The 27,625-nt window shown below is 44.8% G+C and overlaps 1 protein-coding gene across 3 annotated transcripts in view; it reads left to right on the top strand.

Annotated features, from left to right (window-relative positions):
• The first annotated feature begins 329 nt into the window (after positions 1–329).
• Positions 330–27,625, top strand: part of LOC104653583 (cytochrome P450 20A1) — a 60,207-nt gene continuing 32,911 nt past the window's right edge. The window contains exons 1-5 of one of the 3 annotated variants that reach the window (XM_030916774.1): positions 978–1,029; positions 3,324–3,518; positions 7,886–7,935; positions 9,083–9,249; positions 14,530–14,672. In XM_030916774.1, coding sequence (XP_030772634.1) covers positions 3,378–3,518; positions 7,886–7,935; positions 9,083–9,249; positions 14,530–14,672 — 501 coding nt within the window. In that variant the 5' untranslated portion in view covers positions 978–1,029; positions 3,324–3,377. Of the gene's footprint in view, positions 1,030–3,323; positions 3,519–7,885; positions 7,936–9,082; positions 9,250–14,529; positions 14,673–27,625 lie in introns of all 3 variants that reach the window. The other 2 variants (XM_010352613.2, XM_030916776.1) reach the window with 2 other exon arrangements.

The following is a 27,625-nucleotide window of genomic DNA, read 5'->3' on the forward strand; positions in this document are numbered from 1 at the left end:
TCAGTGGTGGTTTTCACTCAAATTTAAGTGTGTAACAGTGTCCCCGGGAGGGCTTTGTTAAAACAGATTGTTGTACGCGCCCCCTCCCCCGGCCCGCCCCGAGTGTTTGATTCAGGTCTAGTTTGGGATCGAGAATCTTTCTATTTTCTCTTCCTTTTGTTTTGTTTTGTTTTTGAGACAGGGTCTCGCCCTGTCGCCCAGGCTAGAGTGCAGTCGTGCGATCTCGGCTCACTGTAGCCTCCACCTCCCCGGCTCAAGCGATCCTCCAGCCTCAGCCTCCGGAGTAGCTGGGGCCACAGGCGCGCGCCACCACAGCCGACTGATTTTTTTTTTTTTTTTTTTTGTAGAGACGTGGGTCTCACTATGTTGCCCACGCTGGTCTCAAACTCCTGGGCTCAAGCGATCCTCCCGCTTCAGCCTCCCAAGGTGCTGGGATTACAGATGGAGCCACTGCGCCCGGCATCGATAATCTGCATCTCTAACGAGCTCCCGGGAGACGTTGATGCAGCTGGTCCGGGGACCACTCTTCGAAAATCATTGGTTTAGAGGTTTTAATCCTGAATCCATTGGGAAAAGTGTTGGGCGGACAGAGCACTGCTAACTCCTAACTTTTCTCAGAAACCTGGGCTCTGCATTCGCCAACAACTCGGTCCCAAGTCGCGGGCATATTCTGTCTGAAATCGTGTGCACCGCAATCCCCGCCTTGGGGTGGAGGCTGGCGCTAGGCGGCCTCAGCCTCCGCCTGCTGCGCGGAGGAACCCGCGCCCCGGCTCCTCGGCGATCCATTGCTCTCTCCGCTGACGCCTGCCGCAGGTCTCGGTCACGCCCCCGGCGGCCCGTTGGTTCGCGGGTCCCGCGGGGTGCCCCCGCCCACACGCTATGCCTTAAGTTGGGCCAGGCTGAGGCGCTGCTGCTCGAGCGGCCGATCCGAGACGTGGCTCCCTGGGCGGAAGAACCATGTTGGACTTCGCGATCTTCGCCGTTACCTTCTTGCTGGCGTTGGTGGGAGCGGTGCTCTACCTCTACCCGGTGAGCGTCGTCTTGGCTTTCTGGGGCCCTGGGCGCCGCCCTAGCCTCTCTGTCGCCCGCATCCAGGCCAACCTGCCCGCTGCGGGCCGCAGGGGGCGGGCCTGAGGGGAGGGCTCGGGATCCCTCCGGGGCTTCGGCGCGGGGACCGCACCCGGAGTCACGTGACGCCCCACCGGGCCAGCGCTGAGAGCTACGTGGGCTGCGCCGCTACCCCTCAGGCTCCTGGCCAGGCGGGCTCTAGCTGCTGGGGAAAAACCCGCGCCTCCGCGGGCGGGCCTCACGTTGCCAGGCACCCCGCGCCACTCTCCAAGGCGGCTCTCAAGTACTTTGGGCGGCTTTTTGGCAATAACTCCGCCAAACCCAAATTTGATTTCCCGGTGTGTCAGAGAGGAGACTCCTGGGCGCGCCACTCCTTTCTCCTTTCTTGAGGATTCTGCCAGCACTTGTGTCTTCCTCCTTTCCTTTTGTCCATCGATCTATCCTGACTGGAATCCAAAGTGCTCGAGGTCCAGGTCTTGCTCCCCTGAGGGGCTCCGGGGCAAATGCTTCTCTCGGGGAGAGCGCCGCGCTGCCGGTTCGGGTGCGAGCTTGCCTCGGCTCTGCCGTCTCTCCGAGCCTCCTGTCCTCCTCTCTCCACTAGCCTCTGTCCCCCAGAGAGGGAGGGTCTGAAAACAAAAGCGTTGATGGCTGAGGACCGTCTTTAAAACCTGTTCTACGCACTTTGGGAGGCTGAGGCGGGCGGATCACGAGGTCAGGATATCGAGACCATCCTGGCCAACATGGTTACACACCGTCTCTACTAAAAATACAAACATTCGCCGGGTGTGGTGGCGGGCGCCTGTAATCCCAGCTACTCAGGAGGCTGAGGCAGGAGAATCCCTTGAACCTGGGAGGCTGAGATTGCGGTGAGCCGAGATTGCACCACTGTACTCCAGCCTGGTGACAGTGAGATTCCGTCTCAAAAACAACAACAACAACACTTGTTCTGCAAAGCAAGGTGGTGGTTTTACAGTGAAAGTTGAAAAGTAGCTGAACTGCTGGAATTGACCATACACCTTCTTAAATGTTCTTTTCCGAGCAGGTAAATGGATTAGACTGGAATCTTGCAACTACACAATCAGGGACTTCCTGAAATCTTATTTTCTGAGAAACTAAACAATTTCAGTGGTTCTTGAATTTTTGGTGATTTTAAAATGATACTCTTCTTTGATCAGCTCATAGAAGCACACTGTTTATTCTTGGCACTAGATATGTGCCAGATACGGTTCCATGTGCTGGGAATCCAGCCGTGAACAAACCGGACAGAAAATTCCTGACTCTTGGAATTTACTTCCTAGAGAAGAGGAACAGACAATAAAAACAAATAATATAGGATTGTACGTAGAAATAAAGTTGGGATAGGTAGATTGTTATTTTAAAGTAGGATAGCCGGGAGCTAAGGAGACATTTCAGCAGAGAGTCGAAGAAGGTGAAGGTGCAAGCCATTCAGGTATCTGAGAAAGAGCATTCCGGGCCGAGGGAGCAGCAAATACAAACCCTCAGAGGGAGACCCGCCTGGTGTGTTCCTGGAAAGCAAGGGGACCAGTGTGGTTAGAATGTAGTAAATGAGGAAGAGACCAGAGGAGAGAGTGTCAGAAAGATGGGGGTGAAGGACAAATTTTAAATGACTTGTAAGGCTAAGCTTTTTTTTAATGGACTTTTGCTATGTGCCACTGGAGGATTTCAGCCATTTGAAATTGGATGGAATTAAAATTTAATTTTATTAGATAAATTTTAAAAGAATCATTCTGTTTGCCAAGTCATGAATAGACTTGGGTCTCCAGGTAAGGATGGAAGCAAGCCGAGTAATTAGGAGGGTATTATCATTTCAGCTTGGATCATGTTAGTAGTGGCAGAGATAATGAGAACTAGTCAATTGTGAAGATAGTGCCCATGGGCTTTCCCAGTGGATTGGATGTGAAATGTGAAAGAGAGGCATCAAGGAAAACACCAGTTATTTTTAGCCTGGTATCTGGAAGGATGGATTAATTCCAGGGAAGATCAGCAGTTTTGTTGTTGTTGGTTGTTCTTTAGTTTTGTTTTGGTGGGAGGTAGTGGGGATTTACAGAGATTAGGAGTTGGTTTTGGGTAGGCTAGATTTGAGATGCCTGTTAGACATCCAAGTGGAGATGTTGAGGAGTAACTGAATATATGTCTTGAGTTTATGAGAAAAGTCCGGGCTGAAGATACACATTTGGGAGCTATCAATGTATAGACGGTATTTAAAGCGAGGAGAACTGGTTGCTATCTCCCAGACAATTTAGATACAGGAGAGAAGAGGTCCCAGACACCTTGCCGTGGATTCTCCAATGTTAATGGTTGAGGAGAGAAACAAGAGCCAGCAAAGGAGACTGAGAAGGAGCAGCCACATAAGTAGAAGGAAGCCAGATGTTTTAAGCAGAAAAGCAGAAGAGGATAATCAGCTAAGTCAAATGCTGCAAATATGTCAAGTAAGTTAAGGCCTAAGAATTTAGTAACATTGGTAATCGTTTTTTTGTTTTGTTTTGTTTCGTTTAAGAGACAGAGTCTCTCTCTTGCCCAGGCTGGAGTACAGTGGTACCATCATAGCTCATTGTAACCTCAAACTCCTGGCTCCAAGCAATCCTCCCACCTTAGCCTCTCAAGTTGCTGGGACTACATGCGCATGCCACCACACCTGGCTAATTTTTAAATTTTTTATTTTTTGATACAAAGTCTTGCTCTGTCGCCCAGGCTGGAGTGCAGTGGCATGATCTCTGCTTACTGCAGCCTCTGCCTCCCAGGTTCAAGCGATTCTCCTGCCTCAGCCTCCCAAGTAGCTGGGACTGTAGGCACACACCACCATGTCCAGCTAATTTTTTTATTTTTAGTAGAGACAAGATTTCACTATGTTGGCCAGGCTGGTCTCGAACTCCTGACCTCAAGTGATCTGCCCACCTTGGCCTCCCAAAGCACTGGGATTACAAGCATGAGCCACCGCACCCAATCCGATTTTTAAATTTTTTATAGAAATGGGGTCCCACTATGTTGCCCAGGCTGGTCTTGAACTTCTGGGCTGAAGTGATCCTCCTGCCTCAGTCTTCCAAAGATCCAGGATTACAGGCATGAGCCACTGCAACATTTATAATCTTAAGAAGAGTGGTTTCATGTAATTGGGGTGATAAACCTAAATGGGTGGATTCAGAGATATCAAGTATAGATAGCTTTTTAGAGTTTTGCAGTAAAGGGTGCTGGTAACTAGAGAGGGAAGTGAGGTGATGAAACTCTTAAGGTAAGGGAAATTACGTTATGCTGATGAGGGCTGTCAAGTCATGAAGGAGAAGCTGAAGATGTAAGAAGCTTATGGCCAGCACAGTGACTCAAGCCTATAATCCCAGCACTTCGGGAGGCTGAGGTGGGAGGATTGCTTGAACTCAGGAGTTTGAGACTAGACTGAGCATTATAGTAAGACCCTGTCTCTAAAAAGATAAATAAGTAAATAAATAAATTAGGCATGGTGGTGAGTATCTGTGATCCCTGGTCCCAGCTACTTGGGAGGCTGAAGCAGGAGGATCGCTGGAGCCTGGGAGATCGAGGCTACAGTGAGCCAAGATGGCACCATTGCACTCCAGACTGGGTGACAGAGTGAGACCATGTCTCAAAAAAAAAAAAAAAGCTTAGGTTCCATGGTCTGTTACTATAATCACTCCTTTGCATATACCTTCAACTCCTTTGCCCTGTATCCTTTGTCATAATCATCTAGCAAACCCTAATTGTGATTAAATCCAATGCTCTGTCAATTCCGCCCCTGAACCCACACAGCTGGGGAAAAAAAAGAAAAACACGGAAAAGAACACAGCCATACTGACTCATCTCATTTTAAATTCATGAACCTTAAGTGGGGTGTCTGGAAATCACCTGGTGTATTCAGTCTCCAAATCTTCCACATAACTTTTCATTCCTTCCCTGTCTTCAAATCTTCTGTCTTCACCAATAACTGATAATTTCTTTTTTGTTTTTTTGAGGCAGAGTCTTACTCTGTCACCCAGGCTGGAGTGCAGTGGTGTAGTCTTGGCTCACTGCAGCCTCCACCTTCCGGGTTCAAGCGATTCTCCCACCTCGTCCTCCTGAGTAGCTGGGACTACAGGCGCGTGCCACCACACCTGGCTAATTTTTGTATTTTTAGTAGAGATGGGGTTTCACTATGTTGGCCAGGCTGGTCTTGAACTCCTGACCTTGTGATCTGCTCTCGCCTCCCTCCCTCCTTCCCTCCCTCCCTTCCTCCCTTCCTTCCTTCCCTCTTTCCCTCCCTCCCCCACCTCCCTCCCTCCCTCCCTGCTTGCTTGCTTTCTCTCTCTCTCTCTCCCTCCCCCTCCCTCCTTCCCTCTCTCTTTCTTTCTCTCTCTCTCCTTTTCCTTTCCTGTCCTGTCCTTTCCTTTCCTTTTTTTTTTGACAGAGTCTCGCTCTGTCTCCCAGGCTGGAGTGCAGTGGCCGGATCTCAGCTCACTGCAAGCTCCGCCTCCTGGGCTCAAGAGATTATCTGCCTCTGCGTCCCGAGTAGCTGCGATTACAGCGCCCACCATCATGCCCTGCTAATTTTTGTATTTTTAATAGAGACGGGGTTTCAACATGTGTGCCAGGCTGGTTTTGAACTTCTGACCTCAAGTGATCCACCCACCTCGGCCTCCCTAAGTGCTGGGATTACAGGCATGAGCCACTGCTCCTGGCCTCTTTTTTTGAGACGGGGTCTCACTCTGTGCAATGATGTGACCTTGGCTTACTGCATCCTCCACCTCCCAGGCTCAAGTGATCCTTCTGCCTCAGTCTCCTGAGTAGCTAGGACTACAGCGTTAACCACTGCACCTGGTGAATTTTTTGTACTTTTTAGACAGGGTTTCGCCACGTTGCCCAAGCTGGTCTCAAACTCCTGGACTCAAATGATCATCCTGCCTTGGCCTCACAAAGTACTGGGATTACCGATGCAAACCACTACACCTGGCCTATTTCATTGAAAAAATAAAACCAATCTGGAGATAATTTCCACACCACCCTGCCTATCTGCCTAAATGTGTGTGCTTATATTCCACATTCTCTCCTATTGCTATGAACTGGCTATGCTCCCAATTAAATGTCCCCCACCATCTCTTCACTCCTGTACTAGATCTCCTACCTTCCCACCCACTCAAGAAAATGGGTCTGGCACAGCAGTTTTTTGTTTCCTTTCTTTTTTTTTTTTTTGAGACAGAGTCTTACTCTGTCACCCAGGCTGAAATGCAGTGGTGCAATCACAGCTCACTGCAACCTCCGCCTCCCAGGTTCAAGCGATTCTCATGCCTCAGCCTCCTGAGTAGCTGGGACTACAGGAGTGTGCCACCATGCCCAGCTAATTTTTGTATTTTTAGTCCAGACGGGGTTGCCATGTTTGTCAGGCTGGTCTTGAACTCCTGACCTCAAGTGATCATCCATCTCAGCCTCTGAAAGTGCTGGGATTACAGGCAGGAGGTGCTGCGCCCTGCCAAGCACAGCAATTTTCTTCTGTTTCTTGCATCATCATAATGAAACTCTTGGAATGGACCTTGATTTTTTTTTTTTTTTTTTTAAAGCCAAACCAGCTGGGACCATATATAAACTCAGAACAAAGAAAGAAAAATGTACTGGATATGTGTTACTTGATGTAGAGTGTGTATTAAATTCTTTAAACACCTTAGTTTAATTGACACAGGAAGAATAATACCCTGAATGAAATCATTCTTTTTTTTTTTTTTTTTTTTTTTTTGAGACAGAGTTTTGCTCTGTTGCCCAGGCTGGAGTTCAGTGGCGTGATCTCAGCTCACTGCAAGCTCCACCTCCTGGGTTCACGCCATTCTCCTGCCTCAGCCTCCCAAGTAGTCGGGACTACAGGCGCCCACCACCATGCCCGGCTAATTTTTTGTATTTTTAGTAGAGATGGGGTTTCACCGTGTTAGCCAGGATGGTCTCGATCTCCTGACCTCATGATCTGTCCGCCTTGGCCTCCCAAAGTGCTGGGACTGCAGGCGTGAGCCACCGCGCCTGGCCTTTTTTTCTTTTTGAGATGGGAGTCTTGCTCTGTCGCCCAGGCTGTAGTGCAGTGGCATGATCTCGGCTCACTGCAACCTCTGCCTCCTGGGTTCAAACAATTCTCCTGCCTCAGCCTCCCGAGTAGCTGGGACTACAGGTGTGTGCCACCACGCCCAGCCAGTTTTTTATATTCTTAGTAGAGAAGGGGTTTCACTGTTAGCCAGGATGGTCTTGATCTCCTGACTTCGTGATCTGCCCTCTTCAGCTTCCCAAAGTGCTGAAATTACAGGCCTGAGCCACCGCGCCCAGCCGAAATCATTCTTAAAAAAAAAAAATTCATTTTAAGTTCAGGGGTACAAGGGCAGGTTTGTTACATAGGTAAACTTGTATCATGGGAGTTTGTTGTATAGATTATTTCATCACCCAGGTAATTATTAAGCCTGGTACCCATTAGCTGTTTTTCCTGATCCTGTCACCTTCTGAAAGGCCCCAGCATATATTGTTCCCCTCTATGTGTCCATGTGTTCTCATCATTTAGCTCCCACTTCTAAGTGAGAACATATAGTATTTGGTTTTCTGTACCTGTATTAGTTTGCTAAAGAAAATGGCCTCCATCTCCATCTATATCCCTGCAAAGGACATGGAAATCATTCTTTTCCATGCAAAGAATCCCTTTTTTTGTATTTTAATATGGAAATGATTTCTTAGATTCAACTTAATTGGAAAGCCATTATTTAAGGTCCTGCAGATGTCTTGGTGAAACACATCTTACTTATGGGTTATATGATAATTCATTATTATAAACTTTTTTTTTTTTAAGGCTTTCAGACAAGCTGCAGGAATTCCGGGGATTACTCCAACTGAAGAAAAGTGAGTAATTATTTTCTTGGAATTCAGTAGAGTTAATTCTTCATTATTGATACCAAGACTAAACCATATTTTTAGCCAATCATGGTAGCTCTTGCCAGCTACTGAGGAGGTTGAGGTGGAAGATCGCTTGAGGCCAGGAGTTTAATGCTGCAGTGAGCTATGATTGTGCCACTGCACTCTAGCCTAGGTGACAGAGCCAGACTATGTTTCTAAAAAATAAATAAATAAATAAAAAGAAAACTAAGGTTATTTTGTGGTAGGACGAGGCAGACAGATGGAATAGAGTAGGTAGTTCAGAAGACAAACCAAAATGATAAACCCTATTTTTAGATTACTCATCTTATTCAATTCAGTTCCTTTGATTGCCCTACATTTACCTTGGCATGTAACTTAAACTTCGTTAACAGAAAGGAGAGTCGTGTAAATCAAAACATTTCATTGCTTTCAAGCTGAAAAGAAGATTAAGATAGAAGGAAAGAAGGAAAGGGTTGCCATAGCTGATCTGATGATTTTCACCAGCTGATGATGTCCGTTGTCATCTCAGAATTAGGTGCTGGGAAAGTGGGATAGTTTCCAGTGTCTAAGTCAGATGTTCCTATGGAGCTTTCTTATTTGGTTTGAAGTGTTAAGAATTCTTAAAATAGCCTGGCGCGGTGGCTCAAGCCTGTAATCCCAGCACTTTGGGTGGCCGAGACGGGCGGATCACGAGGTCATGAGATCGAGATCATCCTGGCTAACACGGTGAAACCCCGTCTCTACTAAAAATACAAAAACTAGCCAGGCGAAGTGGCGGGCGCCTGTAGTCCCAGCTACTCGGGAGGCTGAGGCAGGAGAACGGCGTAAACCCGGGAGGCGGAGCTTGCAGTGAGCTGAGATCTGGCCACTGCACTCCAGCCCTGGCGACAGAGTGAGACTCTGCCTCAAAAAAAAAAAAAAAAATTCTTAAAATATCAGACAAATCCATATCTAAATATAACTATAGAAATATAGCAAGAAGGCAAATATAATTGAGTTTTGGATTTTGGACTAATTTGAATTTCATGAACCTTTGTTCTCATTTATTGACAGTTAATTCAGAGTCATCTGTTGTTTTTCTGATTTTTCCAAGTTAAATTGATGATTTTGTCAAATGTTGCTCTTTTGCCAGAGATGGTAATCTTCCAGATATTGTGAATAGTGGAAGTTTGCACGAGTTCCTGGTTAATTTGCATGAGAGATATGGGCCTGTGGTCTCCTTCTGGTTTGGCAGGCGCCTTGTGGTTAGTTTGGGCACTGTTGATGTACTGAAGCAGCATATCAATCCCAATAAGACATGTAAGTTTAATTTTCTTTCTAGTTACCTGATCCTTACCTTTTAAGAATGAATGTTTAGCCCAGGCACAGTGGCTTATGCCTGTAATCCCAACACTTTGGGAGGCCGAGGCGGGTGGATCACTTGAGGCCAGGAGTTCGAGACCAGCCTGGCCAACATGGTGAAACCCCTTCTCTACTAAAAATATAAACACTAATCGGGTGTGGTGGCACACGCCTGTAATCCCAGCTACTTGGGAGGCTGAGGCATGAGAATCTCTTGAACCCAGGAGGCGGAGGCTGCAGTGAGCCAGGATTGTGCCACTGTACTCCAGCCTGGGTGACAGAGTGAGACTGTGTCTCAAAAAAAAATAAAAAAAGAATGAATGTTTATAAATAAAGAACTGTATATATACATTGTTCTTGGATAGGAATAGCCAACATTTATTGAATGCTTTGTACTATGTGCTAGGCACTGTGCTGAAGTCCTATTAACTCATTTAAGATAGTATTTTAAGTAATTGTATTTTTCCTTAATTTATAAGCATATATGGTAAAATCTCAGTGTAAATTCCAACAGGATTTTTTTGGGACCCTGAAAAAATAGTTCCAAGGTGTATCTGGAAGAGTAAATGTACATAAGCAGCCAGGAAACAATCCTAAAAAGAGTATTAATGGGCTGGGCATGGTGGCTTATGCCTGTAGTCTCAGCACTTTGGGAGGCCGAGGCAGATGGATCATGAGGTCAGGAGATTGAGACTATCCTGGCCAACATGGTAAAACCCTGTCTCTACTAAAAATACAAAATTAGTCAAGCATGGTGGTGTGTGCCTGTAGTCCCAGCTACTCGTGAGGCTGAGGCAAGATAATTGCTTGAACCCGGGAGGTGGAGGTTGCAGTGAGCTGAGATTGTGCCACTGCACTCCAGCCTGGGCAACAGAGTAAGACTCTGTCTTCCCAAAAAAAGAATATTGATGAGGGAAATACTTGTACCATCAGTTAGTATAGAGTATTATAAAGCTAGATTAATTTAAAGAACCTTGTACTGGCCAGGCGCAGTGGCTCATACCTGTAATCCCAATGCTTTAGGAGGCCAAGGTGGGATGATCACTTGAGACCAGGAGTTCAAGACTAGTCTGGGCAACATAGTGAGACCCCATCTCTACAAAAAATACAAAAATTAGCCAGATGTGATACATCTGTCTGTAGACCTGCTACTTGGAAGGCTGAGGTGGGAGGATTGCTTGAGTTCAAGAGATTGAGGCTTCAGTGAGCCGAGGTTGCGCCACTTTACTTCAGCCAGGCAGCCAGGGGACAGGGCAAGAACCTATCTTTTAAAAAAAAAGAATCTCCTGGCTGGGCATGATGGCTCCTGCCTGTAGTCCCAGCACTTCGGGAGGCCAAGGCAGGCAGATCACCTGAAGTCAGAATTTCGAGACCAGCCTAGCCAACATGGTGAAACCCTGTCTCTACTAAAAATACAAAAATTAGCCAGGCCTGGTAATGTGCGCCTATAATCCCAGCTACTTGGGAGACTGAAGCAGGATAATCTCTTGAACGCGGGAGGCAGAGGTTGCAGTGAGCTGAGATCACACCACTGCACTCCAGCCTGGGTGACAGAGAGAGACTCCATCTCAAAAAAAAAAGACTCTCATGCTGTGGTCAGGCTAGGCAAATAGATGTAAAAGAGTGAGAGTTCAGAAGACAAACCAAATATATATGATAAAGATAGTATTTTATGACAAAAGGGAAAAGTAATAAATGGTTTGGGGAATATGGGTTAGCTATTTGTAAAAAATAAATCTCAATCCCTGCCTTATTCTATTCCTCGCCCCCCGCCCTTTGCCCAGGCTAGAGCGCAGCAGTGCTATCATAGCTCACTGTATAACCTACAACTCCTGGGCTCAAGCAATCCTCCCACCTCAGCCTCCTGAGTAGGTGGGACTATAGGCATGCATCACCATGCCTGACTAATTTATTTACTTTTTAGTGGAGATGAGGTCTCGCTACATTGCCCAGGCTGGCCTCCAACTCCTAAACTCAAGTGATTCTCCCACCTCTGCCCTCCAAAATGCTGGGATTATAGGTGTGAGCCACTTCACCTGGCCTCTGCCTTATTTCTTATATCAAAATAAATTCTAGATGATTAAAATATCAGGTCATAAAGGTAATACAAGAAAACATGGTTAAATATTAAATTTTTTCTCTTTGGTTGGAGATAATGTAGATAAACCTCTTCTTACAATGGTACAAGATCTAGGAGCTGTAAGACCCAAGTTAGATAAATCTGTCCACATAAAAATGAAAAATTTTAGTACAGTAACAAATACCTTGAATGGATGTGGTAGCACATACCTGTAGTCCCAGCTACTCAGGAACCTGAGGTGGGAAGATCAATTGAACCCAAGAGTTGAAGACCAGTCTGGGAGACACATTGAGACTGTCTCTAACTTAAAAAACAAAGTCAAAATCACCTTGAGAAAGGAAGAAAGAGAGATAGTAAAATGTTGGCCATACATTGCTACACCTGATGTGTAGTAATTGATTACCATATTTTTGTTAAATAAAAAGGCACCATGACAAAGTTTAAAAGAGAAATGGAAAAGTAATTTACCACCAATATGTTAAATATATATAGTACTTAAAAACTAATAAGAAAAAATAGGCCAGGCGTGGTAGCTTACGCCTGTAATCCCAGCACTTTGGGAGACTAAGATGGGCAGATCACCTGAGGTCAGGAGTTTGAGACTAGCCTGGCCAACATGGTGAAACCCCATCTCTACCAAAAATACAAAAATTAGCTGAGCATGGTGGCAGATACCTGTAATCCCAGCTACTCGAGAGGCTGAGGCAGGAAAATCGCTTGAACCTGTGAGGTGGAGGTTGCAGTGAGCCAAGATCGTGCCATTGCTCTCCAACCTGGATGACAGATGGAGACTCCATCTCAAAAAAGAAAATGCCCTTTTAGAAAAATGGGGAAAAACAAGGTTATTAAGAAAGGAGTAAACATATTTAAAGATTTCAGCCTCACTAATATTCAGTTGGGTACAAATAAAAATGAGAAATTGGCCGGGTGCAGTGGCTCAAGCCTGTAATCCCAGCACTTTGGGAGGCCGAGGCGGGTGGATCATGAGGTCAGGAGATCGAGACAACAGTGAAACCCCGTCTCTACTGAAAATACAAAAAAAGTAGCTGAGCGTGTTGGCGGGCACCTGTAGTCCCAGCTACTGGGGAGGCTGAGGCAGGAGAATGGTGTGAACCTGGGAGGCGGAGCTTGCAGCGAGCGGAGATAGCGCCACTGCGCTCCAGCCTGGGCGACAGAGCGAGACTCCGTCTCAAAAAAAAAAAAAAAAAAATTTTACTTATCTCCCTAGAAGAGATGAAGAATACCGGCAGAATGCATTGTCGATGAGGGAATGGGGAGTCACATGGTATACATGTGCTATACAGCTCTCTGAAGAAAAAGTTGACAGTAACCATTGACCTAACAATGATACCTTAAGAAGTTGATACATAAATTGATAATCACAGATATGAGAAAATATTTATATTTATAAAAAAATTTGAAGCAACCTAAATATCACTGGCTGAATAAATGAATACTTTCAGGCCTGAATATGATGATGTAGACTGGTTTTGTCAGATACTTATATAGCAATTAAAATATCTCAGCACTATTCCAAGCCCTTTACAAATATTAACTCATTTAATTCTTCAGAACAACTTCATGAAGAAGGTATTACGGTTATCCCTTTTTTGCAGAAGAGAAACCTGAGGCACAGAGAGGTTAAGTTACTTGCCTAAGGTCACAGCTAATTAGTGATGGAGCTAGGACTTGAAGTCAGGCAGTCTGGTTCAAGATTGTGCTTTTGTGGCCGGGCGCGGTGGCTCAAGCCTGTAATCCTAGCACTTTGGGAGGCCGAGACGGGCGGATCGCAAGGTCAGGAGATCGAGACCATCCTGGCTAACACGGTGAAACCCCGTCTCTACTAAAAACTACAAAAAACTAGCCGGGCGAGGTGGCGGCGCCTGTAGTCCCAGCTACTCGGGAGGCTGAGGCAGGAGAATGGCGTGAACCCGGGAGGCGGAGCTTGCAGTGAGCGGAGATCCGGCCACAGCACTCCAGCCTGGGTGACAGCGCGAGACTCCGTCTCAAAAAAAAAAAAAAAAAAGATTGTGCTTTTGTAGAACAAGGATCTCTGAGGAAGAAAAAAAAAGATTGTGCTTTTAATTACTAGGCTTTATACAATAAGAAAAGATGGCTCTGTTGGGGAATATAATGAGGAAAACCAGAATGGTCTCTGCTCCTATGGAGTTTCTAGGCTAATGTTGGAGAGTGAGGGAAGTATGTAAACATCCAAATTATCACACTAATGAACTGAGAGAAGTGCTCTGAAAGAGGGGAATGTAGTTCTTTGTGAAATCTGACAGATTTTTCTGTCTCTCTCTCTGTTAAGAAATGTTAACAGCTGTGAAAAATGTCTAAAATATTAACAGTATCTCTGATGCATTTTGCTGTCTTTTCTGTATTGTTTGAATTGTTTTTACAATGACAGTGTATCTTTGTATGCATGTGAAAACAAGTCATTAAAGAAACAAGAATTGGAGAAAATAAATTTTTGAATTCAGCTAAATAATTTTACTGTAATACTTGATAACCACAAACCACAAACTTAGTAGCCATTTTGTTTTAAAATCAGGGGAATGTGCTTTTTTAAAAAAAAATTTGAAGACATTATAATTATGTAGGTAGAAAATTTATGTCAGTATTAATGACTTAACAGTGGAATTCCCAGTCAGGATATTGTGTTCTTGCCAATTTTCACCGACTCTTAAATTGTTCGTATTTTAAAAACAGTCTGCCAGGCACAGCAGCTCATTCCTGTAATCCCAGCACTTTGGGAGGCTGAGGCAGGCAGATCACTTAAGGTCAGAAGTTCGAGACCAGCCTGACTAACGTGTTGAAACCCCATCTCTACTAAAAGTACAAAATTAGCCAGGAGTGTTGGCACACGCCTATAATCCTAGCTACTTGGGAGCCTGAGGCAGGAGAATTGCTTGAACCTGGGAGGCAGAGGTTGCAGTGAGCCGAGATCACGACATTGCACTCCAGCCTAGGCAAGAAGAATGAAATTCTGTCTAAAAAAAAAGAATAATAAAAAATAAAAATAGTTAAGGGAATTATGAAAAACAGTTGCCATGCTTTCAGCTATAATTCTTTACCTCCCTGATCTCTTGTTCTCTTACAGGGTATCTTTTTGAGCGATTATTTTGATACAGAAATATTTAATTTGTCTGTTTCAGCGGACCCTTTTGAAACCATGCTGAAGTCATTATTAAGGTATCAATCCGGTGGTGGCAATGTGAGTGAAAAACACATGAGGAAAAAATTGTGTGAAAATGGTGTGACTAATTCTCTGAAGAGTAATTTTGCCCTCCTCCTAAAGGTAAGGTGATAAGTAATTTGGTCTAGTGTTCTACCACATAAATAATAGTATTTTTTTTTTTGAGTATTGATATGTACTGTCTTTGCTACTCTTTTCTTTCCTGTCTCTCTAAGCTAATTTTATTCTCCTGAAATTAAAAACAACCATAACAAAACACACAACACACAAAAGAAAACAAAAATCTTAACATCCAGACTCACTGTATAAGTTGGAATGATGAGAGTAGAGAGCACATGAAGTTTTCTGTATGTGTATATACATATATATACACATGCGTATACACGTATATATACACACGCATATACACATATATACACACGTATACACGTATACACACACGCATATACACACATATATACACACGTGTATATGTATACACCCACGTGTGTATACATATATACACCCACATGTGTATACACAAAATATATACGTATATATACACACGTGTATATGTATGTATTTTATTGTTGTTGTTGTTGAGACAGAGTCTCGCTCTGTCACCCAGGCTGGAGTGCAGTGGTGTGATCTTGGCTCACTGCAACCTCCGCCTCCCAGGTTCAAGCAATTCTCGTGCCTCAGCTTCCCTAGTAGCTGGGATTACAGGTGTACACCACCATGCCTGGCTAATTTTTGTGTTTTTAGTAGAGGCAGGGTTTCACCATTTTGGCCAGGTTGGTCTTGAACTCCTGACCTCAAGTGATCTACCCACCTCTGCCTCCCAAAGTGCTCCATGATAGGAGTTTTCAGATGCTGCTTGGTGTAATGTAATGGGGAGCCGAGCAAGAAGACACGAGGCAGATGAGAACTGAGGTAGCCTTTATTGGGCTTGTGGGCGAGGTTCACAGGTCCACTAGGAGGAGGGCTGAGGAAGTCACGCTCAGGGCGGGTATGGTGGGGGGGCGGGCCTTTTATAGGGAGAGGTAGGCGGGGTTTGTAGCTTTCGGTTTTCCTGAGTTAGGTTTCGATTTCTGAGGAATGACGTGTCCAGGAGCTTGCGCAGAGCAGGGGTTTTTTGGCGGGTGCGGGCTTTTTCGCGGGCTGAGAGCCTTAGCAGGAAGTGAAGGGCGGGAAGTCCTAACAAAGGGCCTGTGGGAAGACCTAACAAAGGGCCTGCCATGCCAGGTGATACCACCATGTTGGGTCTAGATTCCTGCCTAACACTTGGCTTTGGAGAGTTCCTTATTCCCACTAGAACTCTGAGCTGTAGGGCAGCTCCTATTAGCCCTGTGCAGATCACCACTAGTCTTAGTTGGCCCCACACTTTCTTGGAGCACACAGTCCACGGTAAGAGATCTGTGACTCCCCACTTCGCAGCTGATGAGCCTAATTAGGCCCCTCCATTCACACACTTTCACACAGTTCCCCACTCCTAGCTCCTGTGTTTGTAGTTGGGGTGGTGAGAGTGGCCACCCAGTTTCCCAGTTGGGGTGGCGAGCCACTCTTGTCGCCTCCAGTTTCCTAGTTGGGGTGGCAAGCCACTCTCACCACTTCCAGTTTCCTTTTCGTAAATGACTTAGTGAGCCACTCTCGAGTCCTGTGTTGGTTCAGGTGTGAGCCCCGAGCCCCTCTGGGTCAGACTATTCGGCACACCCCAGGAGGTGATCAGGCTCCTCTTTTGTCCCCATGGGTCCTGCCTTGGGCCCCAAAGCCTTACTGTGGTTCCTGAAGCGTGCTGTTTCTGAAATCGTCCTGTAGCCCTTCCTTAGGTTCTGCTGTGCTGCTGAGTAGGGGTGCCAGGTCAGGGGAGAGCTGATCTCCCCTATGGGCTGAAGTTCTCCCGGCAGGGCCTGGGATCACAGGTCTCCCCTGGCCCAGGGCTCCAGCCCCCAGAGGCAAAGGAGACAGTAAACCTGCCATCTCGGGTCCCTTCGTGGTCACCAAAAATGTTGCAGGGAACTGAGGACCAGAGAGACTGATACGGAGAACAGGAGGATTGTTTATTTTAAGGTACGCACCGGCTCAGTAGATTCGCATCCAAAAAACTGAATATTGAACAAAGACAGAGCGGGGTTTTTATAAGCGGACTTACAGAAGCAAAACAAAAGCAGTTAATCATACAGTGACAGGTCACGTAATCTATAGCGTAACATAACTTGTGTCCTTGCATAGCTGGTGACCTTGTAGCTGCGTTGAAAGAAAAACAAGAACTGGCTAAATACAGACGTTTGTAATACATAATCATGCTTAAGAAGCCAGGGAAAGGAGTAACAGTAAAAAAAAATGGTCTCTTTCTCTTTTTTTTCTTCCTTTAACCTTGCTCCAAATGGGGGTGGTGGTGTCTGGAGCCTTTTCTTTTGGCCTTGGCTTTCCAGACAGTGCTATCTCATAACTGTCCTTGAAGTGAGCTTGCTGGGCAGAGAGAAACTTGTGCTTTGCTTTTCTTTTCCTTTTCTTTTTCCTTTCCCTTTCCCTTTCCCTTTCCCTTCCCTTCCCTTCCCTTCCCGTCCCCCCCTCCCCTCCCCTCCCTTCCTTTCCCATCCCCCCCTCCCCTCCCCTCCCTTCCTTTCCTTTTCCTTTTCTTTTTCCTTTTCTTCTTTTCAGACAGAGTCTCACTCTGACGCCCAGGCTGGAATGTAGTGGTGTGATCTCGGCTCACTGCAACCTCCGCCTCCTGAGTTCAAGCAGTTCTCTGCCTCAGCCTCCCAAGTAGCTGGGAATACAGGCACCCGCCTCCATGCCTAGCTCATTTTTTGTATTGTTAGTAGAGATGAGGTTTCACCATCTTGGCCAGGCTGGTCTTGAACTCCTGACCTTGTGATCCGCCGCCTCAGCCTCCCAAAGTGCTGGGATTACAGGCATGAGCCACCGCGCCTGGTGTTGTTCTTATCTTTTTAACCCTTGCCTTTCCTGTTACTTTTTTTAGAGTGAATGAATGCATATTTATTTTTAAATTTCTGCCTCAACTTGAGGTCAGGAGTTCGAGGCTGGCCTGGCCAGTATGGTGAAACCCTTTCTTTACTAAAAATACAAAAATTACCTGTGTGTGGTGGCACATGCCTGTAGTCCTAGCTACTCGGGAGGCTGAGGCAGGAACATCACTTGAACCCAGGAGGCGGAGGTTGCAGTGAGCCAAGATCATGCCACTCACTGCACTCCAGTCTGGGCGACAGAGCTAGACTCGTCTCAGAACAAAACAAAACAAAAACTTCCTATCATTCCAGTGTTTTGTGTGCACAGTAGAATTTTAGTGTAATCAGATTATACGCATGGATAATCTTTGTGTTTTTTATTTACTATTGTATTGTAAGCATTTTTATAACACTTAGTATTCTTTGAAAATATCACATTTGATCTGGGTGTAGTGGCTCACACCTGTAATCTTAGCACTTTGAGAGGCTGAGGCAGGTGGATTGTTTGAGGGCAGGAGTTCGAGACCAGCCTGGCCAACATGGTGAAAGCCCATCTCTACTAAAAATACAAAAAAATTAGCCAGGCATGGTGGCATGCATCTGTAGTCCCAGTTACTTAGGATGTTGAGGCATGAGAATCACTTGAACCTGGGAGGCAGACGTTGCAGTGAGCCAAGATTGCGCCACTGCATTCCAAGCCTGGGTAACAGAGTGAGACTCCGTCTCAAAAAAAAAAAAAAGAAAGAAAGAAAAGAAAATCACATTTGAAAAGAATCTCTAATGTCAATTTTACCTTCTAAATCCCTTTCAAATTGATCTACTTCTCTCCCATCAATCAGCATTGCCGTCACCCTGGTTTAGATTTACATAATCTTACCTGGATTGCTTATTTCTCTTTCCCTTTCCTCCCCATCTGTTTTCCCATGCTTTGCAGTTGACAGGTACCTCTTGGCAGTCCGATGAAACCCTTGACTCCTTCTGAGAATAACATAGCTAAAGGAAACCAATATAGTTACAAAATATTAATACTTTTTATAAAAGCTTACGATATTATATTTGCCTCTTTGTTAATGTGTTAAATAGCAAGATTTATAGCAAGATCTAATAATCCTTCCAGAAACTTCCATGATTTTAAAGTAGTGATGCAAGGGCCAAAATTATTATTATGAGATTTTTCCAGCATTTATAATGGGAACATATTTTGAGATTTGTATTGGTTTAAAAAGTCAGAGCCTGTACTCACAATGAAGGAAATACCAAGTTTTATTCAGAGGTTAATTAAAAAGAAAGATTGTTTTTTCCCCTGATCCGAGTTCATAGACTGCACTGGATTCCATGAACAGACCCTTTGGTATCTGTGGACTCTAGTTTGAAAACTCCTTTGTTCTTGGGACAAACTCCAAATTTTTAATGTAGTCTTCAGGACTTTTAATGATTTAGCTTGGCTACTTTTCCAGCCTGGTTTCCCACATTCTCATTTGGCTTATAGTCTAGCCACACTTGTTTTCTTTTAAGTTTTCAGATGTACCCTGTTCCATCCTATCTCAGGGCCTGTCTATGCTATTCACTTTGCCTGGAATGCACCTCCAGTCATCCACACACCTAGCTAATGTGTGTTCATTTTTCAACTCCTAGTTTAAATGTCACTTCCCCAGGGATGCTATCTCTGATCATTCCACATTGCTAGATAGGTCCCCTTTTATTTATTTTGTTTTAATTTTTTAATTTTTTTTTTTTTTTTTTTTTTTTTTTTGAGACGGAGTCTTGCTGTGTGGCCCAGGCTGGAGTGCAGTGGCCTGATCATAGCTCACTGTAACCTCAAATTCCTGGGCCCATGGGATCCTCCCACCTCAGCCTCCTGAGTAGCTGGGACTACAGGCATGTGCCACCATGGCTGGCTAGTTGTTTTTAAAATTTTTTTGTAAAGATGTGTGTCTCATTATGTTTCCTAGGCTGCTCTTGAACTCGTGGCCTCAAGTGTTCCTCCCACCTTAGTCTCCCAAAGTGCTGGGTTTTCAAGCATGAGCTACTGCACCCGGCCAGGTTCCCCTTTTAGATGCTATCATAACACCCTGTGCCTTTCGTTTACAACACTTTTCCCAGTTTATAATTGTTTTATTTATTTTTATTTTTATTTTCTTTTTGAGATGGAGTCTCACTCTTTCTGCCAGGCTGGAGTGCAGTGATGCAGTCTTGGCATACTGCAACCTCTGTCTCCTGGGTTCAAGAGATTTTCCTTCCTCAGCCTCCCGAGTAGCTGGGATTACAGGTGCATGCCACCACGTCCGGTAACGTTTGTGTTTTAATAGAGACAGGGTTTCACCATGTTAGCCAGGATGGTCTCGATCTTCTAGCCTCAGGTGATCTGCCCACCTTGGCCTCCCAAAGTGCTGGGATTACAGGCGTGAGCCACCGCACCCACCCGTAATTCTATTTTTTGTAATCCTTTGAGTGTCTGTCTCCCTCACTTAAGTGTGTGCTCCATGAAGGTAGGGACTGTTCTATTTTGATTACTGCTGTATAACTTGGCTCTTACTATACAGTAGGCCCTCAGTTAATATTTCTTACATCAGTGAATGAATACTGATAACTTAACATTCCTAAATTCTTTGACTCCTCTGTTACTTCCATAGGTCTGTTCTTTCTTTTTTCTCCTCTGAAACATTTTTCCCAGCCTTGCCTGGCTAACTTCTACTCCAGCCTCCAGTTTAGTTAAGTATGCTTCCCTCCATGTACCATCTCTAAACTTCCATAACAACTGGATATATTTACATAAAATTAAGATGATTTTTTTCTTTTTTTCTTTTTAAAATTTTTCACATAGAGATGGGGTCTCACCATGTCGCCCAGGCTGGTCTCAAACTCCTGGCCTCAAGCAGTCCACCCACCTCAGCCTCCCATGACCAGACCCTGTCTCTACAAAAAAAAAAAAAATTAGCTGGGCATGGTGGCGTATGCCTGTGGTCCCAGCTAATCAAGAGTCTGAGGCGGGAGGATTGCTTGAGCCTGGGAGGCAGAGGTTGCAGTGAGCCAAGATTGCACCACTGCACTCCAGTCTAGGGGACTGTGAGACCCTGTCTCAAAAAGAAAGAAAAAGAAAAATCCATTTGGTCAGTTTGGGTTTTTTTCCTTTCCCTCTTCTATAACCGTGTTCATTCTTCCTGAAAATGTTCTGACTACACATTGTAAGCTTTTTTGTATTTAAATACCTGGTAGTTCTCTTAAGAGTATGCCTTATTAACTTTAAAAGTATCTTTAATAAAAATTTTTTTTGGGCCGGGCGCGGTGGCTCAAGCCTGTAATCCCAGCACTTTGGGAGGCCGAGACGGGCGGATCACGAGGTCAGGAGATCAAGACCATCCTGGCTAACATGGTGAGACCCCGTCTCTACTAAAACATACAAAAAACTAGCCGGGCGAGGTGGCGGGTGCCTGTAGTCCCAGCTACTCGGGAGGCTGAGGCAGGAGAATGGCGTAAAACCCGGGAGGCGGAGCTTGCAGTGAGCTGAGATCCGGCCACTGCACTCCAGCCCGGGCGACAGAGCGAGACTCCGTCTCAAAAAAAAAAAAAAAAAAAAAAAAATTTTTTTTTGGCCTGTCGCAGTGACTCATGCCTATAATCCCAGCGCTTTGGGAGGCCGACGCCAGCAGATCATGAAGTCAGGAGTTCAAGACCAGTCTGACCAACATAGTGAAACTCAGTCTCTATTAAAACCCCATCTCTACTAAAAATACAAAAAATTAGCCGGGAGTGGTGGCAGGCACCTGTAATCCCAGCTACTCAGGAGGCTGAGGCAGAAGAATTGCTTGAACCCAGGAGGCGGAGTTGCAGCGAGCTGAGATCGCTCCACTGCACACCAGCCCAGGCAATATAGTACATGACTCCGTCTCTAAAAAAATATATATATATGGTTACTTAGGGTTGCTTAGTAGGTGTATATATTTGTGGGATACATGAGATATTTTGATACACACATACAATGTGTAATAATCACATTAGGGTAAATCAGGTATCTTTTTTTATTTTTCTCAGTCAAGGTCTTGCACTGTTGCCTGGGCTCAAGTGCAGTGGCACAATTATAGCTTACTGGAGCATTGAATTCCTGAGCTGAAGGGATCCTCCTGCCTCAGCCTCCTGAGTAACTAGGACCACAGGCACGTGCCACCATGCCCAGCTAATTTTTGTATTTTTGTGTAGAGATCTATGTTTCGCACTATGTTTTGCACTATGAGTCGCACTATGTTTCCTATGCCACTGTTAAAATCCTGGTGTCAAGTGATCCTCCTGCCTCAGACTCCCGAAGCACTAGGATTATAGGTGTGAGCCACTGTGCCTCATAGGCCTTTATTACAGTATCCACTTTTAAAAATTACATTTGGAAGCTGGGCATAGTGGCACATGCCTGTATTCCCAACTACTCAGGAGGAAGGATCGCATCAGCCTAGGAGTTCAAGGGTAGTGTGAGTGATAATTGTGTCTGTAAATAGCCACTGCACCCCTGCCTGGGCAACATAGCAGGACCCCGTGTTTAAAAAAAAAATACAGCTAGTAAATGTTAAATGCCATTTTTCCCATATGGAAGTTCTAGCTGAAACTACACTTTTCATTTAAGATTTGAGACTGACTTTCTCAGTCCACTATAAGCATTAATTAATACATTGTGTTCTGCTCTGCACACTTCTTCTAAAACTGAACAAAACCTTCCTTTATCTATGATTGCTGCTGATTAGCTTCTATATTTTCCAGCTTTCATCTGTAACTGTGATAGCCAGTATTCTCAGGGCTATCAGGAGGCTTGTGCATCCAAATTCCCAATCTCTCATTGTTACCATTCCTGTTTTGTATCTCAAGGTTCTGTATTGGTTGTGCACACATCATATTCTTGGAAGCTTTCAGGCTGCCTGCTTTTTGTTTGCCATAGCTGTTCCTGTTACTTCGCATTTTCCTCCCTGGAGGCAGTTATGTTGCCTCTATTTAAGCACTCACCAGTCAGAATCTTGCTGTTCTGCTTAAATACCCAACATTTGTCAGTAAGGAATACTTTCGTATTTAATTGTGTATCTCCAGGAATTTTGCCCATTTCTGTTTGCCTTGCTTTCAATCATGATAGAAGCACCTTTTTCTTTTCAGTAATATTATTGTTAAAAGCCTTAATTATTTTGTCTTCTCTGCCTCAAACTAAGTAATTCTGACTTCCTTAATCTTTTATCACAGGCTCTGTTCTCCAAACTTTCAATCTTTTCTGTTGTTCCATATACCATTGTTTTCTCCTCCTACTCATTCAGAGGCAAATTATGGTGGTTTTTTAAGTTTTGGTTCATAGACTGTGTCCTTATGTGAGAAATTTACTTTAGGTTTATATTGTCAACCCCATAGCACAAGTCAGGTACTTAATTTAGGCATTAGTCAGTGATATAGTTTGTTTATTTGTCCCTATGCAAATCTCATATTGAATTGTAATCCCCAGTATTGGAGGTGGAGCTTGGTGGAAGGTGATTGGATCATGCGAGTGGAGTCCTCATGGCTTGGTGCTATCCTCACGATAGTGAATTCTTATGCGATCTTGTTGTTTAAAAGTGTGTGGCACCTTCCCCCCTCTCTCTTGCTCCTGCTTTTGCCATGTGACCTGCTACGTCCCCTTTGCCTTCTGCAGTGATTATAAGCTTCCTGAGGCCTCATCAGAAGCCAGGTAGGTACCTGGCACCATGCTTTCTTTATAAATTACCCAGTCGCGGCCAGGCGCAGTGGCTTATGCCTGTAATCCCAGCACTTTGGGAGGCCAAGGCAGGCAGATCACGAGGTCAGGAGTTTGAGACCAGCCTGGCCAATATGGTGAAACTGCATCTCTACAAAAAATACAAAAATTAGCCAGGTGTGGTGGCACATGCCTGTAGTTCCAGCTACTTGGGAGGCTGAGGCAGAAGAATCTCTTGAACCTGGCTAATTTTTGTATTTTTAGTAGAGATGTGTTTTCACCGTGTTGGCCAAGCTGGTCTCGAACTCCTGATCTCGTGATTCGCCTGCCTCGGCCTCCGAAAGTGCTGGGATTACAGGCATATCTTTTTATTTTTTTTTTGAGACAGAGTCTCACTCTGTCACCCAGACTGGAGTGCAGTGGCACTATCTGAGCTCACTGCAACTTCTACCTCCCAAGTTCAAGCGATTCTTCTGCCTCAGCCTCCTTAGTAGCTGGCATTACAGGCACCCGCTACAACGCCCAGCTAACTTTCATATTTTTAGTAGAGACAGGGTTTCACCATGTTGGTCAGGCTGGTCTTGAACTCTTGACCTCAGGTGATCCATCTGCCTCGGCCTCCCAAAAAGGTGGGATTGCAGATGTGAGCCACTGCGCCCAGCCTATTTATTTATTTTTTGAGACAGTGTCACTCTGTCATCCAGGCTGGAGTGCAGTGACACAATTTCGGCTCATCGCAACCTCCACCTCGTGGGTTCAAGAAGTTCTTGTGCCTCAGCCTTCCAAGTAGCTGGAACTACAGGTGTGTGCCATGACGCCTGGCTAATTTTTATATTTTTACTAGAGACGAAGTTTCACCATGTTGGCCAGGCTGGTCTTGAACTCCTGACCTCAGGTGATCCACCCGCCGCGGCCTCCCAAAATGCTGGGATTACAGGCGTGAGCCACCGCATCTGGCCTGTTTTTAATTTTTAGAGACAGGATCTTGCTTTGTCACCCTACTGGAGTGCAGTGGCACAGTCATAGCTTAATATACCTTAGTACACCTGGGCTCAAGTGATCCTCCAGCCTCAGCCTCCCAGGTAGCTAGGATTACAGGTGTGTGCCACCATGGCCAGCTAATTTTTAAAATTTATTTTTGCTAGAGAGAGGGTCTTGTTTTGTTGCCCACCCTGGCCTTGAACTCCTGGCTTCAAGCCATCATCTGTCCTTGGCCTCCCAAAGCACTAGGATTACTAGCATGGGCTACCAAGCCCAGCTGGTATCTGAGATTAATTATAATTTATTTCCTTTTTTCTGACTTTAAGATTTTTAGTTTCTTTTCCTGCTTTATTGCCAAACATTCCATTATATATTTAATGTCTTTAAGATTCATGGTGCTTTCTCTCTCTCTTTCTGTCTCTCTTTTTTTTTTTTTTTGAGATGGAGTCTCACGCTGTCGCCCAGGCTGGAGTGCAGTGGCGCGATCTCGGCTCACTGCGAGCTCCACCTCCCGGGTTCACGCCATTCTCCTGCCTCAGCCTCCCCAGTAGCTGGGGCTACAGGTGCCCGCCACCACGCCCGGCTAATTTTTTTGTATTTTTAGTAGAGACGGGGTTTCACCATGTTCGCCAGGATGGTCTCGATCTCCTGACCTCGTGATCCTCCTGCCTCGGCCTCCCAAAGTGCTGGGATTACAGGCGTGAGCCACTGCGCCCGGCCTTCTTATTCTTTTTTTCTCTTTTTTCTTGATTAGTGTTTCCAGAGGTCTTTATCAGTGTGGGTCCAATGGGAGAGAGAAGGCATATAACTATTTGAACAGAGAAAGTTTTATATAAAGAATTATAGACTGAGCATGGTGGCTTACATCTGTAATCCCAGCACTGTGGGAGGCCAAGGTGGGAGGATTGCCTGAACCCAGGAGCTCAAGACCCACCTGGGCAACATAGTGAGACCCCACCTCTACAAAAATAAAAAATGTGAAGAGTTAATAGGGGCTACTCTAAGGAGAACTCTAAAGAATATAGGAATACACCTGGGCACAGTGACTTATGCTTATAATCCCAGCACTTGGAGAGGCCAAGGTGGGAGGATAGGTTGAGTTCAGGAGTTTAAGACCATCCTGGGCAAAATGGCAAGACTTTGTCTCTACAAACAAAAATTTAAAAAAATATATATTAGCTGTTGTGGTAGTGCATGCATATAGTTCCAGCTACTCAGGAGGCAAGGCAGGAGGATGGGAGGATCCCTTGAGCCCAGGAGCTACAGGATGTAGTGTGCAGTGATCACTCCAGCCTGGACTGGAGTGCAGTGGCATGATCACTGCGCACTGCATCCTGTAGCTCCTGGGCTCCTTTGTCTCTTTAAAAAAAAAAAAAAAAAAGGAATAGCAGATATAAGGAACAGTCACAAACCCCAGGGCCAAGAAAGAGGGCACTAAGAAGACCCCTCTTCCTCAGGACTCAGATTCAGGCTTGTTGGAGGAGCCACAACTGCTGTGAATGGCAGAGGGGTTGCTATGGTGCCATATTAGCAAAACTTGCTGGAAATCTGCCCTTTGGACCTGGTTGGACATTTATCCTCTAGTATGCTGTCCTTTAGTGTGGTGGGGAAAGCTGTTCATGGAGAGGTGTCTCACCTGAGGCACAACTTTTTTGGGGGAGTTGGCAAGGCAAGCTGCTGGCCACTCCATGCTGCAGGAGGTACTGCAGGGTTGGAGGACATCTCTTACAAAAGCATCCAAGGGGAGTGCTGATGGGGGAAGCTGCTGACTGCTTTCCAGTGCACTGCAAGACCCTGACTCTGGAAAGCTTCAGACATCACAGTGGCCTGCTCTATGACAAGCATGGGAACCAAGAAGCAAAACTCTTCTTACAAATGTCTCTCTATCACCTTATGCTGAGAAAGCTTAACATCATGCCAGGTGGCAAAGGAAAAATATGTAAAGGACCCAAGTTGATTTTTATATTATTTTATTTTATTTTATTATTTATTTTTAAATAAGAGATGGTGGTCTCACCATGTTGCCAAGTCTGGTCTCAAACTCCTGGCCTCAAGTGATCCTCCCGCCTCAGCCCCTCAAAGTGCTGGGATTACAGATGTACACCACTGTACCAGAACTGCTAGTCTATTTTAACAGCGAGGCAAAAAGAATGAATTTATAGGTCGAGAGCAATACAGGAGCAATCAGTAACTGATACAATGTCTTTCAATTTTATTAAAATTTTTTACATGAACCAACTTTTTTCTCCATATATTATGTTTGTTTTCTAATTTTGTTTATGCTCTTATGTTTATTTCCTTCCTTCTACTTTCATTGGTTTTAATTTGCTATTCTTTTTCTAGTTTTCTTGAGATAGTTGCTTAGATCATTAATAAACAGCCGTTTCCCTCCCAATATGTGAATTTAAGTCTATACATTTCCCTCTATATTTCTGTCATATACAAGTTTTTTTGTTTTGTTTTGTTTTGTTTTTTGTTTTTTTTGAGACGGAGTCTTGCTCTGTCGTCCAGGCTGGAGTGCAGTGGCATAGTTTCAGCTCACTGCAAGCTCCGCCTCCTGGGTTCACGCTGTTCTCCTGCCTCAACCTCCTGAGTAGCTGGGACTACAGGCGCCCGCCATGCCCAGCTGATTTTTTGTATTTTTAGTAGAGGTGGGTTTTCACCGTGTTAGCCAGGATGGTCTTGATCTCCTGACCTTGTGATCTGCCCGCCTCAGCCTCCCAAAGTGCTGGGATTACAGGCGTGAGCCACTGCGCCTGGCCTCTTTCGTGCCTTCTTTAGAAACAATAAAATATTTTTGAGTATTCTGTTTTCTGTGTTAGCTTATTAGTTATGTATTTTAACTATTTTAGTATTTGTTTAGGGCTTTTCACTGTTGGCAGTATTCAAACTTAGGCCTGTGATTATTTATTGTAGAGGGCTATCCTGTGCATGATAGGATATTTAGTAGCATCTGTGGCTTTTACACCTAGATGCCAGTAGCACCTCACTCCAGTTGTGACAATCAAAAAATGTCTCCAGACATTTCTGAATGTCCTTTGGAGACAAAATCACCCTGGTTGAGAACCGCTGCCCTAGAGATTATAATAGGCATTCTTGGCTTATTATAATCTAATGTTAATGATAACTTTTACCAATTACTCAACAATGCCAGGGCCTTACTAACTCCATATTCTCTCTCCCACCTTTATACTTTGATTTTGTACACTAATTATTCATTTGTTATGTACCCACATTTCATTATTCTTCATTTTCTATGTCTTTCTTTCAGAGCTCTTTACTTTCTATGTGTATCTATGTCTTAAATTTTCCTTCCATCTTTATTTTATATAAAGATAAGGGATTTTGATTCTATCATAAATCCAGGATGATCTCATTAGAGATCCTTAATTACATCTAAAAAATTTATTTATTTATTTATTTTTTCT

Source organism: Rhinopithecus roxellana, chromosome 14 (genome assembly GCF_007565055.1).
Source record: "Rhinopithecus roxellana isolate Shanxi Qingling chromosome 14, ASM756505v1, whole genome shotgun sequence".
NCBI lineage: Eukaryota > Metazoa > Chordata > Mammalia > Primates > Cercopithecidae > Rhinopithecus > Rhinopithecus roxellana.